This window comes from Taurulus bubalis (assembly GCF_910589615.1).
Source record: "Taurulus bubalis genome assembly, chromosome: 1".
Lineage (NCBI taxonomy): Eukaryota > Metazoa > Chordata > Actinopteri > Perciformes > Cottidae > Taurulus > Taurulus bubalis.
In genome coordinates, this window is record NC_136589.1 from 39,826,767 (window position 1) to 39,842,051 (window position 15,285).

The following is a 15,285-nucleotide window of genomic DNA, read 5'->3' on the forward strand; positions in this document are numbered from 1 at the left end:
ATGAGGTTGTGGGTCACACTTCTCTTTGCTGTTTCTCTGCTGCATTCATGTGAAGCAGAAGGTAAGATTATTATATACAAATAAAATGTCGGTTGTTGATCGTCTTTATTGTTTTTTGAGGTCAAAGTGCTTGTACCGTAGCACTATTTCACCAATATGACCACATTTGGGGACTTATTTTTGAACTATCTAATTTAGAGAAATTTAGAGAATTCTCAGCAAAATGCTCATTGTCAATTATTTCTATCGTGATGCTAATAAGATCTTTTATTGAGATACATTGAGGTAGACAGTTATGTCAGTTGATTAACTGACATAACTGTCTACCTCAATGTATCTCAATAAAAGATCTTCTTCTCTTACCCAGTCGTCACGAAACAATAGAGACTTATTTTTGGTTAGTCTGGATATTATATATATATATATACATATATATATATAAATATATATATGAGAGAGAAAATGCAAAACACAGCAGCTTAATGATTTACATTGTTCATTCTTGTACAAAGCTCTAATATTGTATACTGAGAGAGGCGGGCAAGTTTGAAAAATGTTATTTCCCTCAGCAAGTCAGTTATTTAATATTATCTATGTTTTGATGAAGATCTGGATCAGATCCAGATTATAAACAATATATACCCTTTTGTGTTATTTAAATCACACATTTAAAGGAGTTTACTTCCTTGGTGAAGGAATGCTCTCTTTAAGTCCTTTTCAGTTTTTATTCAGACATTTTAAATCATGTCTGACTTGAATTTCAAAACATATTCAAACTGTTGCAGTAGATGACGTCTGTGATACAAAGGAAAGCCTTCGAGGTGGTTTGAGACGCATTATGGCCACATGTTGAAAAGGAGTGAATGCATCCGTCTCTCCGAGACACAGTAACTTTACTCTGTAGTGTAAATGTGTAGTGTAAGCAGTCTGTGGAAATAACCACTCACTGTCTGATTTCTAAAGACATCCACGGTCTGTCTAGCTAAAGCTGGGGGAACATTAGTTTGGGTAAGAGGGAGGTGAAAGAAAGTCCCCTGTTCGTCAGAATGGAAATAAAATGTGAAAAACGTTGATCAACGTCTTGCTCTCAGAGGGCTTAGTTTCACTTGTCAAAGCGATCTGAGACAAAGACAATGCAAGACATTAAATACCTCTTCCAATCATTGATGAGCTAAAGGTCTCTGAACTGATGGTTCAATGTTTAAGAAGTAGGGATGGAGTAACATTCAGTAATAATCATATATTTTGTGTGATTTGTATTATGTGTCTACTGTTTTCACAGGGACCAGTGTGACTGTGTTTGTGAAGAAGGGAGATGATCTGCTTCTGAATGTTGATGGTGTTCCTGAGGATTATGTACTTGTTAACTGGAAATTCAACAAAACGGCCAATTTAGTAAGATTTAGCTTTGGTAGAAAATCAAATATCTTTCCTAATTTCACTGAAAGGATTGAGTTTCTTGTGAAAAATTTCTCTGTGAAATTGAAGAATCTCCAAAAGGCAGACAGTGGAGTTTATACTGCACAAGTGACAACGCCTGAAGTAGTCCAACTACTAGTTGAGTACAAGGTCACAGTTCAAGGTGAGTTTGTTCACCTTTCAGACACAAACAGAGTCTCTGCTGCCGTGTTTCCTAAATCCATCACAGAAACTTTCCCCCCTCAGATCCAGTGTCTCCAGTTAAACTCTCAGTGGTCTCCAGAAGCTCCGCCTCCTGTAACCTCACTGTGACCTGCAGCACACAGGACTCTCACATCAGCAGCACTTTTACATGTGTCAACCGAACCTGCAGTCAGGAGGGAGGAGAGCAGGCAGAGGTCACGACCTCTGGTGCTTCTCTCCAGGTCTACCTGTTGAATAGCTCAATCATCTGTCACCATAGCAACCAGGTTAACTGGACCAAGGACTTTAAAATGATTGAACATGTTTGTCCCCAATATGCTGGTAAGACTGAAAGATAAGACAACTTCCTGATAATAATGAATGGTTTTGAGTAAAAAAACAACAACTTTGATACGTTCCAGATTTTTCCGCTGTACATTAAATACATTGTGTTTGTTACAAATATGGTTGAACTCGTGTATATGTCATTGTTTTTTTTATTTTGTCAAAATCTACAAATTATTATTAATGTGTTTTACTTTGACCTGCTGTTAATCGTTTTTATGAAGGGCATACAAAAAAAAACATGTCTGTGTGTGTGTCTTTTTTTTAAATAAATAAATGAATTGACATTTTTTCAAATGAAACCTAATGATTTCTCGCTCCATATCAGGTAACCGAGACGTTTGTATAATCCAAACTGTCAAAAGCACAGGCGGGGAACATGTGATTCACAGTGACACATTCTCAACTATGTTGCATGACTTACAAACCTGGCTTTTGTTTTGTTTTACAGATAAACCTGTCCCTGTGGTTGCTATTTGCGTCCCGGTTTTTTTCATCCTCGTCATTGGTGTTCTGGTCATCCTGTTTCTTTATCGTCGAAAGAGAGGAAACTGTAAGTCCAAGCTAGATCCTATTTGTTTACTCTACACAGGAATTCAGTTTTTTTTTCTGATTCTACTGCCCACCTTATGTCATTAAGTAAAGCAATCTGAGTAAGGAAATCCCCAACTGATCATTATAGAAATATTGTGGCAAACTTAAAGCCCTTATATTTAGCATTTTTCCAATTTTACTTGTAAAACCCAACATCACAAATTTGCCTCAGAAGGCTTTACAATCTGTACAACATAGAACATCCTCTGTCCTTTGACACCTACATCAGATAAGATAATAAATACACTTTCTTTTGTGATAAATATACATATGATATATTACCAAAATGTACTTTTCATTGTAGAAAAAGGAGACAACCTCAACATTGATGTCTGCTTCAGCACATTGTTTTAATTCAATTTATCAAATCCCACACATGAAGGCTTTAAAGTGTGCTGCTTCTTCTATGATTTATCTGCAGATGAAAGAAAGAGCATGGAGAATACGGTTTATGAAACTCCTATGGCAAGTTTATTTTTTTTAACACCACTCTCCGGTACTGAGGAAACATCAGTTTTTAAAATCAGAACCTGATGTCTCACATTTTTGCACATTAATCAGTTTGCATTTGACTCACTCCTCGTTTCATCAACTTCTGCATCAATCTGTTTCTAGGTCCTGCTGCTTGCTCCTAACTGCTACATGCACATCACTGGTTGTGCTGCTTGCTTGTGCTCAAATGTAATACTTTGGACTCGATGCACGTGATGCACCACGATCCATCCGTCCGAACCTGGTTTCCTCCGGCAATTAGTCCCCTCAAACTGTGTTTCTTTCTGCCGGTTTGTGTCGTTTGCTTGTGTCTTCATTGTTCCATCATTGCGATCTAAACCCATGCTGGTGTCTAGAATACTGCAATGCAATTTCAATTAGACCACATGTTTTTATTCACATCACATCTACTACGTGATCACAGCTGTATCGTCTTCTCCCTCTGCCTCCGTGTTCTGGCTCATCAGTTAACTTATAAGCTAATGTGACTTCCTACTGAGCCGATGGTTTTGTACTTCTGCATTTTCTTACACAATGAAGGTTGTGAGCCAACCCTGAGCAGACGACTCTTAGGTGAAATCTGCACTCATGGTTTGCACCTGTGTCAATTGTTTCGCAAACCTCAGTTTCAGTCTTAGAACAAGTCAAGAGAAGCTGAAACACTATCATCTCTACTTTCTGTACTTCCTGTGTTGTTAAAGTGGCCGTAGATGCTTTGTTTATGTGCTTGCGTTAGCTGCAGTGTGATGTGCTCTCTCTCTTCATTAGAACTCAAAACCTGAAAATATTTTTTGTAGCAGTTTCATGCATTTTAGATACAAATTCATCGTAACGTTATGAAACACAAACTCTTAATTTTTGAAGACAAAGAAGCTAACTTTGTAGTTTTTGGAGTATTTATATGAGCGGCTGTTTATCGTCGGGAGATTACATAACACATTAAAAATAGCACAATTAAAAATAAAATGTATATTAAAAATGGCAGTCGTTTGCTAAAGATCCATGTAATTTATTTTGCAGGCCGCAACAGCACACCAACAGAGTCCAACAGATGATGCTTCAGGTCTCTCTCCAACCTCCACCTACAGCTTGATAGGACCTCACACTGGATCCCTGGAACCCTCCGAGACTCGAGGCCCGGCTCTGCCAGAGAGCCTGTATGCTCAGGTGAACAAGCCTGGCCTTTCCTCAAACAATTAATGAGGACTTGTATTCCACATACCGTAAAAGTCGGGTTAAAAGCCAGAAGAACTGTAATTATTTCCAAAACGAGCAACGATTTACAGTTTGGACTTTCACGATGAGTGTGATTTGAAGCTACTGCAGGACTCTTGTAGTTTCTTGTGTTTTTTTTTTTTTTTATATATATAAAAAGGAATCAAATACATGTGAACTTGAAAAGGTTGCTCTGCAAAGTTTGTAGCTGTGCTAAACATGAGGAACAACAGCAGAGAAAAAAAGCTTCATTGGCATGAAATGTTTTATTTTTCTATAATATATTTTGTCATGAATTCAGTGTGTCAAGTGTGTTTACTATAACAAAAGTGCTGATTGATTCCTTGCTGAAAAACTCACTATACACAAAGTCAGTTACACGTGACCTTTAGGTTTCCATTAAGCACAAAAATACAAGATAAGTATAAAGCTTTGTTTATTTAATTTATGAATAAGACCACATGTTATATACAGTTTATTCACCAAGGGTATTTCTTGTATATTGTTGGCCTTGATCATACAACAATAGAAAGGTATTTCTTTTTGAAAGATTCTCCCAAAACATTTTTACATGGTCATCTCTGTGCAATAATTTCTATTTACAAAGTAAAAACAGTCAGTTATTGGGTATAATCAATGGATAATCTAGAATAATCCGCATTTGATTTAGAGGTGACCTGCGCAGTTTACATTATGTTTTTCTCGCCAAAATACATTGTTGAATCAACGTTTTTAATACATTTTCATCAACATAAAACATTTACAATGTTGATTTTATGAATACTTTTAATCTTAAATTGTTTACATTTATGTTTGCTTGTTTGCAGTCTTCTACCTCTTTGCCTTTTCTTGGCGTGTTACTGCCATCAGCTGTGAATCAGTGGTATAGCATGAGATCAGTGACATAGCATGAGATCAGTGACATAGCATGAGATCATTGATGTAGCATGAGATCATTGATGTAGCATGAGATCAGTGACAGGAATGTGAGCAAAACAGGGACACATAAAATAAATCTGCTCTATAGTGACAGCAGTGGTCAAAGACTGTAGGATTTCCTTTAAGCTTTACTCAATAAGAGCATGATATGTGTATATATATATATATATATATATATATATATATATATATATATATATATATATATATATATATATATATATATATATAACAATTAGTTCATCTGTGCTTGTTGAGCTTCTCCATGAGGTGAACAGTGATGACGGCAGACACCATGATGATCAGCCCGACAGAGAACATGACTATCTTCAGCAGGTACACAGACGTACCAGCAGAGGGAGCCTCTGAACCTGAAAAAACAACAACACACATGGTTTCATTACAAAGTGCACTTGAGTTTTACAAACTGCATTGTGCGTTGTAAAACAGCATCCTAGTTTTATGTTGATTCTTTGTTTATTTTACTCTTCAGCTTAGCTGTCATTTTTGTGCTAATTGTACCAATCAGTTCAAGTGCTGAACTTCATGTTCTGTACTTGAAAATGTAGTAATGAAGACAAATAGTACTTTTTATATTAACATTTTTGTGCTTTCTAGTATTTCACCGCTGCAGTCTGACAAGGTGGTTTAGACATGTTTAGAACTCATTCACTTAAAACACATTACAGTTTCTTTAAAAAACTAGAAATGCTAATATGCTCCAAGTGTTAAGCAAACTTAAAACCATTCATTATTATCAGGAAGTTGTCTTATCTTTCAGTCTCACCAGCATATTGGGGACAAACATGTTCAATCATTTTAAAGTCCTTGGTCCAGTTAACCTGGTTGCTATGGTGACAGATGATTGAGCTATTCAACAGGTAGACCTGGAGAGAAGCACCAGAGGTCGTGACCTCTGCCTGCTCTCCTCCCTCCTGACTGCAGGTTCGGTTGACACATGTAAAAGTGCTGCTGATGTGAGAGTCCTGTGTGCTGCAGGTCACAGTGAGGTCACAGGAGGCGGAGCTTCTGGAGACCACTGAGAGTTTAACTGGAGACACTGGATCTGAGGGGGGAAAGTTTCTGTGATGGATTTAGGAAACACGGCAGCAGAGACTCTGTTTGTGTCTGAAAGGTGAACAAACTCACCTTGAACTGTGACCTTGTACTCAACTAGTGGTTGGAATACTTCAGGCGTTATCACTTGTGCAGTATAAACTCCACTGTCTGCCTTTTGGAGATTCTTCAATTTCACAGAGAATTTTTTCACAAGAAACTCAATCCTTTCAGTGAAATCAGGAAAGATATTTGATTCGCTACCAAAGCTAAATCTTACTAAATTGGCCGTTTTGTTGAATTTCCAGTTAACAAGTACATAATCCTCAGGAACACCATCAACATTCAGAAACAGATCATCTCCCTTCTTCACAAACACAGTCACACTGGTCCCTGTGAAAACAGTGGACACATAATACAAATCACACAAAATATATGATTATTACTGAATGTTACTCCATCCCTACTTCTTAAACATTGAACCATCAGTTCAGAGACCTTTAGCTCATCAATGATTGGAAGAGGTATTTAATGTCTTGCATTGTCTTTGTCTCAGATCGCTTTGACAAGTGAAACTAAGCCCTCTGAGAGCAAGACGTTGATCAACGTTTTTCACATTTTATTTCCATTCTGACGAACAGGGGACTTTCTTTCACCTCCCTCTTACCCAAACTAATGTTCCCCCAGCTTTAGCTAGACAGACCGTGGATGTCTTTAGAAATCAGACAGTGAGTGGTTATTTCCACAGACTGCTTACACTACACAGTTACACTACAGAGTAAAGTTACTGTGTCTCGGAGAGACGGATGCATTCACTCCTTTTCAACATGTGGCCATAATGCGTCTCAAACCACCTCGAAGGCTTTCCTTTGTATCACAGACGTCATCTACTGCAACAGTTTGAATATGTTTTGAAATTCAAGTCAGACATGATTTAAAATGTCTGAATAAGAACTGAAAAGGACTTAAAGAGAGCATTCCTTCACCAAGGAAGTAAACTCCTTTAAATGTGTGATTTAAATAACACAAAAGGGTATATATTGTTTATAATCTGGATCTGATCCAGATTTTCATCAAAACATAGATAATATTAAATAACTGACTTGCTGAGGGAAATAACATTTTTCAAACTTTCCCGCCTCTCTCAGTATACAATATTAGAGCTTTGTACAAGAATGAACAATGTAAATCATTAAGCTGCTGTGTTTTGCATTTTCTCTCTCATATATATATTTATATATATATATATATTTATATATATATATGTATATATATATATATATATATAATATCCAGACTAACCAAAAATAAGTCTCTATTGTTTCGTGACGACTGGGTAAGAGAAGAAGATCTTTTATTGAGATACATTGAGGTAGACAGTTATGTCAGTTAACTGACATAACTGTCTACCTCAATGTATCTCAATAAAAGATCTTATTAGCATCACGATAGAAATAATTGACAATGAGCATTTTGCTGAGAATTCTCTAAATTTCTCTAAATTAGATAGTTCAAAAATAAGTCCCCAAATGTGGTCATATTGGTGAAATAGTGCTACGGTACAAGCACTTTGACCTCAAAAAACAATAAAGACGATCAACAACCGACATTTTATTTGTATATAATAATCTTACCTTCTGCTTCACATGAATGCAGCAGAGAAACAGCAAAGAGAAGTGTGACCCACAACCTCATTCTGCTAAATGTGCTGCATGAGGAAGTGGTGGGGGGAAATGTTTTCAACTGTGAAGAGTTTTTATGGAACAAGAGTTCCACAGTTGCTCATTTCTTCAAAACAAATATTAAAATTCTTTGAACAACACAAATGAAAGCATGTACGCGCCCATAGGTTGACTTGTGACTGCCTTCACATTATGGCTCTCATATTTCATCTATACAACATCCGTCAGCTTCGACTGCTCCTCTGTCTACTCTGCTGAAGAAGTGAGGAAACAAAATACTGCCTTTAATAACCCAAAATCAGCTTTATTAAACCAGAGAGATTTGTCTCATTTGATCCCTCCATCTGAACTTTCAACACTATTAACATTCCAGAGCTTGATGTTAATTTTAAAAAACAAGTTACAAATACATACAATGTCCCACGTATTTAAATCCATCATACTCATCCTTGATTCATCTTTATATACTCAGTATCAGTGACTTACACGATTACTTTCACACTCTCATCACTCACATCTGGTGGTCCCTCCACTGAAAAATAAAAGGGGCTTCGACAAAACATTCGTTGTTAATTCGATGTTAGTAACTCGATAATTATATGGACGTACAGAAGGCTCCCACTTTACACAGAAAAGAGAGCTTCTACAAGAACAGTAACATTTGCATTTTTTCTCATTTTCCCGTTTGTTTAAAGCCATGATATTCAATGTGCGTAAGTGCTTTTAGTAGTATGAAGAAGAAAAAACATATCCTCTAAGGTCCCAAGTTAGGCAGCTAATCCTCCTAAGATGCAAATGTACATCATGTACTTACATAAAGTGCTAACTGTCTGTCAATAAGAAGTAATGCCCACTCCATCAAAAGACTCAGTAGAGGCCACAGAGCACCCTGAACACAATGTATTCAATCTGAATCTGTGTGTCTTTAACTCGAGGCCTTCAGGAACAGCAAATATATCAATATCATGAGTGTTGTGTTGTGTGGGTGATTTTGTGACTCCTCTGCTCATCTGACCATGACATTGGCGGGAAAAACCCACTCATATTAACTCGCAAGTTGTTTTCTTTGTGATTTGACATTAAGAAAGAAGGGGAGGACCCAAACTAGACCATTGGGTTTCCCGTCATCTGCCGCTGCTCGTTTAGTTTAGTTTTTTTACTTTTGTTTTCACGGTTGTTGTTTTTTTTACTGTGCGAATAAATAATCCCACCTGTTATTTTCTTAGTAATAAAAGTGTGTGCGGTGCATGTGAGCATTTCAGCGCGTGCACTCGACACACTCAGATGTAAATAGTAGCTGCAGTTATAGGCAGTGTGTTCTGCCTTCATATGAATACAGTCAAATCAGTGATACAAAACATGTATCATCCCAGCAGACGTATGACACATGTTCAGTTGACCATACAGAAGTCCGTAGTCATCCATATTTCCTTTATGTGTCATCTTCTTCTACTTCGTTATCTTTCAGAGGTCTGAATCCGTCTAAAAGTCAGTGTCCGAGCTGTTTTGATATGATGTTTCATTCCATTGCTTTTACCCTTCACACTTGTCTCCCTCGTGTGTCTCTCTATGAAACGCTCGCTTCACACGTTGCTGATGCGGACGTCTCTCGCCCGGCCTCCTTCCTCCCCTCGCTCCCTGTAGCTCTATCTATTGTATATTTCTTATACATTGAACCATCAGTTCAGAGACCTTTAGCTTCTCATGGCTCATCAATGATTGGAAGAGGTCTTTAATCTCTTACGTTGTCCCGTGACACAGATCGCCTCAGGAAAGAGAAGTTTAACAAGTGAAACAAAGCCCTCTGAGAACAAGATATTGATCAACGTTTTTGTTTTTATTTCCATTCTGTCTCTTCTGAAAAACAGGGTACTTTATTTCACCATGTCCTCTTTAAATAATGATATTAATTATTTAAGATAATTAATTAATTATAATAACATTTACTTTAGTAGTAGTATTTAATTTTTTTAAAAATACAACTGCCAGTCAAAAGTGTTATTTTTTAACCGATAGAAAACCAACCTATTTTTAGGCCTCTGCTGGAACATGTTATCCCCAAACTAAGAAGAGTGTATTTCTGCAACCACTAGAGCAATTTTAACAATTTTGGTATTATAATAAAACGTGCACGTGATATTTTGTTCAGATGTGTAAATATCAGTATATATGTTACTGGTTAAGAGTAAATGAAGATGACACACGGTCAGGCCCGCCTAGAAAAAAATCACTTTCAGGATGATTGTTTCTTTTGGTCCAACTCTAACCCAAATCATAGCACAATATGTGAATCTGCAAAGGTTGACTTTGATAAAGTGAAGCAGAACAAAGTTAGAGAGGGTTTAGTACAGAGAAAATTCAGGCGAGGTCTCCAACATTTGCATTGGGGCACATTTGCGCACACTGTAACAAATTGCTGTAAAAATACAAGAATTTCTCAACAGTAATGTACTGTTCTTCATAAATACAGTTGAATACAGCAAAAGTTGACACCATAGAAGAAGAAGAAATGAACAGTGCGCTACTGTCACATATCGCAGTATACTACAGTATCTTTTCCTTTTTCAGTTAACTAACTCTGCCCATTACTCTTCATAATCCCATTGCATCAAGTCTCTACTTATTCAGCACATAGTCAACATAAAGACTGTGAAAAGAAAGCCTTAGATATCACAGATCCGTGGTTTTATTCAAGATGGAAGAATAATAAGAGGACATTTGAGAAGACAGACTCTAACTGAAGCACCCAAGTGGACCGAGCACAACCTGCTGCTCCACCCGGCCTACAAACACTGCAGCCGACCTCGTAGTCCATGCTGCTCCTGTGGCTCACTGAACAAGGTAAATGGATTATCAAAGTCAGCATTACCGTGTTCAGTCATTTTGTGTTGAATTAACATTGTATTGTATATATTTTTTGACGATAATGTGACTTGTTGTTAACCGCATGTGGCAAGCACGCATGCTAACGCTTTCAGCTAACTTTAGCTATCATACCTTAACTTTTCTCTCTGGAGTCACAATATTTGATATCGTTATCTTTCTGTCGAACCGCATCACCGGCGTGTAGTTATTTAATGTCAAAGTCACCGGAATTCATTTCTCAGCAATTGAATCAAAGTAAGTGAAGTTAGCTAACGGGAGCATGGTCCGGCTATGTTAACTTCAGCTATCGCTAACCTAGCATTAACCTAGCTAACATAGCATTCACTTTGTTACTTTAATTTAGATTCAATTACTGTTAAATGAAGGTTAAAATAAAGTTCCCAAGTACAATAGGATTCCTAATTAATGTTGAACTTGGAATTTGTATTTGTTTATTCTAATGGGGTTTAGTATTGAGTGCAAATACTCTTTACATACCACACCTAATAAATGCTTTCTCTGTTATTACATGTTTAGGTGCTTCATTGGTCTCAACCATGAACTTTGAATGTGGCTTCATGAAGCCCACAGCACATCTCCATAGAGGAGGAAGGAGAGAGTAATGCAACCTGGTGGTCTGTTTTTCCTTTCAAGGTAACACATTTCAAATTTGTGTTAATTTCAGTTCATCAAGTTGTCTCAAACATGCTGTTCCAGATTTGTTCTTTTGCATTCTTTCTATTGCACTAATGACCATAACTCATAAAAAAGTGCACAACAGGATTCAGAGGTCTGGTCTGATTGTATTTTACAATGATGTAATTACTGAAAATGTTTTTGCTACTGAATGTGTTTGATGCATTTGCTTTAATGAATGCAATTTTGTATGGTGCATTTATTATTTTTATTTAGCAAAAAGGTGATCACTGTAAAATTGGCAGTTATTGAATGTGTTTGACACTGCATTGGCTTTAATAAAAGCTGATTATCTTGAGGTCATCTCTTGTCTGAGTCGTTTCTATATTAGCAATTTTCAGGGGTTTTATTTTTAAATGTAACATTTTTAAATCATTAGCTTCTAGCAGTGTCATACTGTAAATATACATTATACAGTACTATAATAAATTGTACAGTAATTGTAACTACAGTTACTGTTTATTGGAACCCTAAAATAACATTATAATGCCTTTTCTATACAGCACTGTACTGTAATATTTTTTACAGTATTAAGCAGTTGTTGTAAATTACAGTAGGTATGCTGTATAATTACAGTTGAATACAGGCACCTGTAGCTGCCAGTGGTTTACTGTAATTTAACGGGTGAAATTTGTTACAGTGCACATTTACATTTTTTCATGTACCAAACCATATATTTAACTTGTATATTACTTATGGTGTTCAATACATCCAAATACAGCAGTTTGGGGCTTTTTTCATCAAACAAGCTATGATTTACAGTTTTATTTAACAATCGCTTGGCTTTTAAAAGTTAAACATTTCTTGAATTGATATGCAGAGGCTTTGCCTTTAATGCTGAGCATTGAAAACAAAACTATTATTTGCTACAATCTTTCCTGAGAAACAATTTATTTGTTTTAGATTATTTGTTTTAGATACATTCCTTTTGTAGTTATTACCTCACTGTCAGCCTACAGTGAGGCCACCTTTATGACTTTAAAATGTACTTTTTTGTCCTTAAAAACAATCTACACAATGAAGCAGGCCTAAATTAAATGTCATATGATTTGTTTTAACTTTCTCTCAAGTTATCAGAAATCCCTCCCTCTTCTTAGATATGTGATCAATTAATACATTTTAGTTGACAGTGTTCTTCTCTTACCTTGTGCCTCGATGCAGACGAGCAGCGCCAGCATCACAAAGACAGACATGATAGTCTCACTACACGCTGCAATAATCTGTGTTCTGTTTAGAAATAAACAAACAAATAGCTCCAATGGCCACTTATGTATTGTACCTATAGGAGATGTTTGCACACCACTGCTCTTCATCAGACTAAAGTTGAGACTGACTTTGCTAAAAAAAAAACTAACCAGGGCTGCAGCCACAGTTGTGTTTTTCTTGTCAAAACCACATAACCTTGTTCAGGATGTAAAGAAATAAATTCCTTTTTTTGAAGTTCCTCTCATCTCTGTTTTACTGTGTGAGAGTTGATATAAAGACTAGTTTAGTTCAACTCTTTGTCGAGTCCACGACAAGATGATTAACAAAAGAACAATTATGTGTTTCAACTAAACCTGCAGGCTTCGCTTGAATAAGTAGCACTATATCTTATAATTAATGTATTCCCTTAAGAGCAACTAGTTTTGTATGTTGCACCAGAATTATCTTAGAGGTGCTGAATACAACATTCAGAGCATATCTAGTGCCTCCACATGGCTCTCAACATGGTGGCATCAGTGCTAAACAGGTACAGTCAACAGCAACAGAGTTAACAGAGCTAGCGAAGCTAACGGAGCTAACAGAGCTAACAACAGAGCTAGAGCTAACAAAGCTAACAAAGCTAACATAACTAATAGAGCTAACACAAGTTTACACAAAAGTTTACCTGAAGGGTAACCAGAGAAAGGGTACGATGCTAGCACCAAGACGGCTTCCAGCTGGATGCCATTTTACCTGTAAATGTTGTGAAGCAGTACAAAGACATGGCTCATATTACTGCTCTGAATATTTTATAGAAAACCTTTGAGGATACTTTTTATCTTTGGTCAACTGGGACAAAAACATGATTTGACAGAAGAAAACATGGGGAAACAAAGACGTACAATTAGTGTCAATATATAGCTAAAGAAATACTTTAATTTGTACTGTGTGTGTGTGTGTGTGTGTGTGTGTGTGTGTGTGTGTGTGTGTGTGTGTGTGTGTTTGTTGTATTAGTTCATGTTTTGCTTCATTTAAACACCTAAATCATGGCCACATTAACCACTTCCTTTCTCATAACTCTATATTTGCCACCTCTTGCATGTTCAGATGTTTGCGAAACGAAAGACAACTGTAATAAACTTTAAAACTTTCCACTGAAAACGGCCAGTGCGTGCCAAAGAAAGAGGAACTTGGAAAAGCATCTTTACTCACTAATCATTCTGCATAATATATATAATTCTGGTGACCACTTTGTAATGAGAAAATAAAGGTTTGCAAGTTTAAATAAAATATCAGACTACAGTATAAAGATATTAAACAAGTCTACTGTAACTGACATGAATAATAGAGGTGGTGATGAATCCTTCATAAACTTCATAAATATATTTTCTCATGGATGTTGACTCAATACATACTCTTCTTTCACAAATAACCCAGTAATGCATCTGATAAGGCTACAAACTAACCAGTGAAAAGGCCCTGGTTTGAGGCCTGGCATTGGCAGGGCAGGAGTCTAGCCTCCAACACTGGTCGGTTTAAAATAAGCAGGCAGTTTGATCCGCCAAGTTGATTTCTTGAACTCATCTGTAAAATAGGGAAAGACAGCAGATAGATAACGCTGCAAACTGGCGAGACAAGTGCAAAGATGGAGTATTCTGTTGGAAGACATCGCGCTGGCATTCCTACCTGAAGTGGATTTGTTCTTCAGCTCGATGGGTTTGGGGTCTGTGGATTGTGGATTGGGGAAGATTAAGAATGACTTGTATGCCCATTAAAATGCAGATGACGCATTGAAGCCGAATCTGTCATTATTTGTTTGGCTTATTCTCTTTTCAGTGTAAGTCAGAACACAAAGATCCTGATGGGAATCTCAACAGGACAACTCTTCACACTGGAAACATCATCACAACTCAAAGAAAACTAAAACCACGCCATCATACTAAGAGCCGCGATGAAAACTACTTTTAGCATTACATACAAAACATCAACAGTTAACGAAAGCAGAACACAGGCATTCATTAAAAAAAGGATGAAAAAAGAATCAATCAGGCAATATGAATTTAACTGATACACATGTTATACTGTATTTTAACTGCTGAGTTCTTGTCTAAATTGTGTTTGGTCTACAGTCCTCCAGAGAGGACCACTATCTAATTGTTTGCAATGTACTGTAGCTCGAAGCAAGTAATATAAAATATATATATATATATATATATATATATATATATATATATATATATATATATATATATATATATATATATATATATATATATACATATATATATATAATTGAACAGGTAGCCAGTCGTGTGTGTCGGTCTGATTGGAGAAGTAGAGGAGGAGGTGGGTGGGACAGATGCTTGTGGAGACATCCAGGACCATAAGGGTTGTAAACCGCAGGATCTAAAAAATCCTTAAAAAGTCATTGTATATTTAATTTTTCATGGAAAATATTTTTAAAAAAATTCATATTGTACTATGTCTTAAGAAAATGATAAAGAAGTATTGCATATATTCTGATTCAGATTATTAGTAGATTGCTTGACCTGATCATAAAAGATAAATAATGACAGAAATAGTCAATAACATACTGGTTTTCTATACGACTTTA

General features: G+C 36.4%; 1 protein-coding gene across 1 annotated transcript; it reads left to right on the plus strand.

The window, feature by feature from the left end:
- Positions 1-4,569, plus strand: LOC306753970 (uncharacterized protein; the record flags this gene model as incomplete). The annotated part of the gene is made up of 6 exons (XM_079237883.1): positions 1-61; positions 1,283-1,298; positions 1,649-1,944; positions 2,399-2,500; positions 2,963-3,006; positions 4,054-4,569. The coding sequence occupies 6 exons, from the start codon at positions 1-3 to the stop codon at positions 4,231-4,233; spliced, it is 699 nt and encodes a 232-aa protein (XP_079094009.1). The 3' UTR covers positions 4,234-4,569.
- Positions 4,570-15,285: the final 10,716 nt, after the last annotated feature.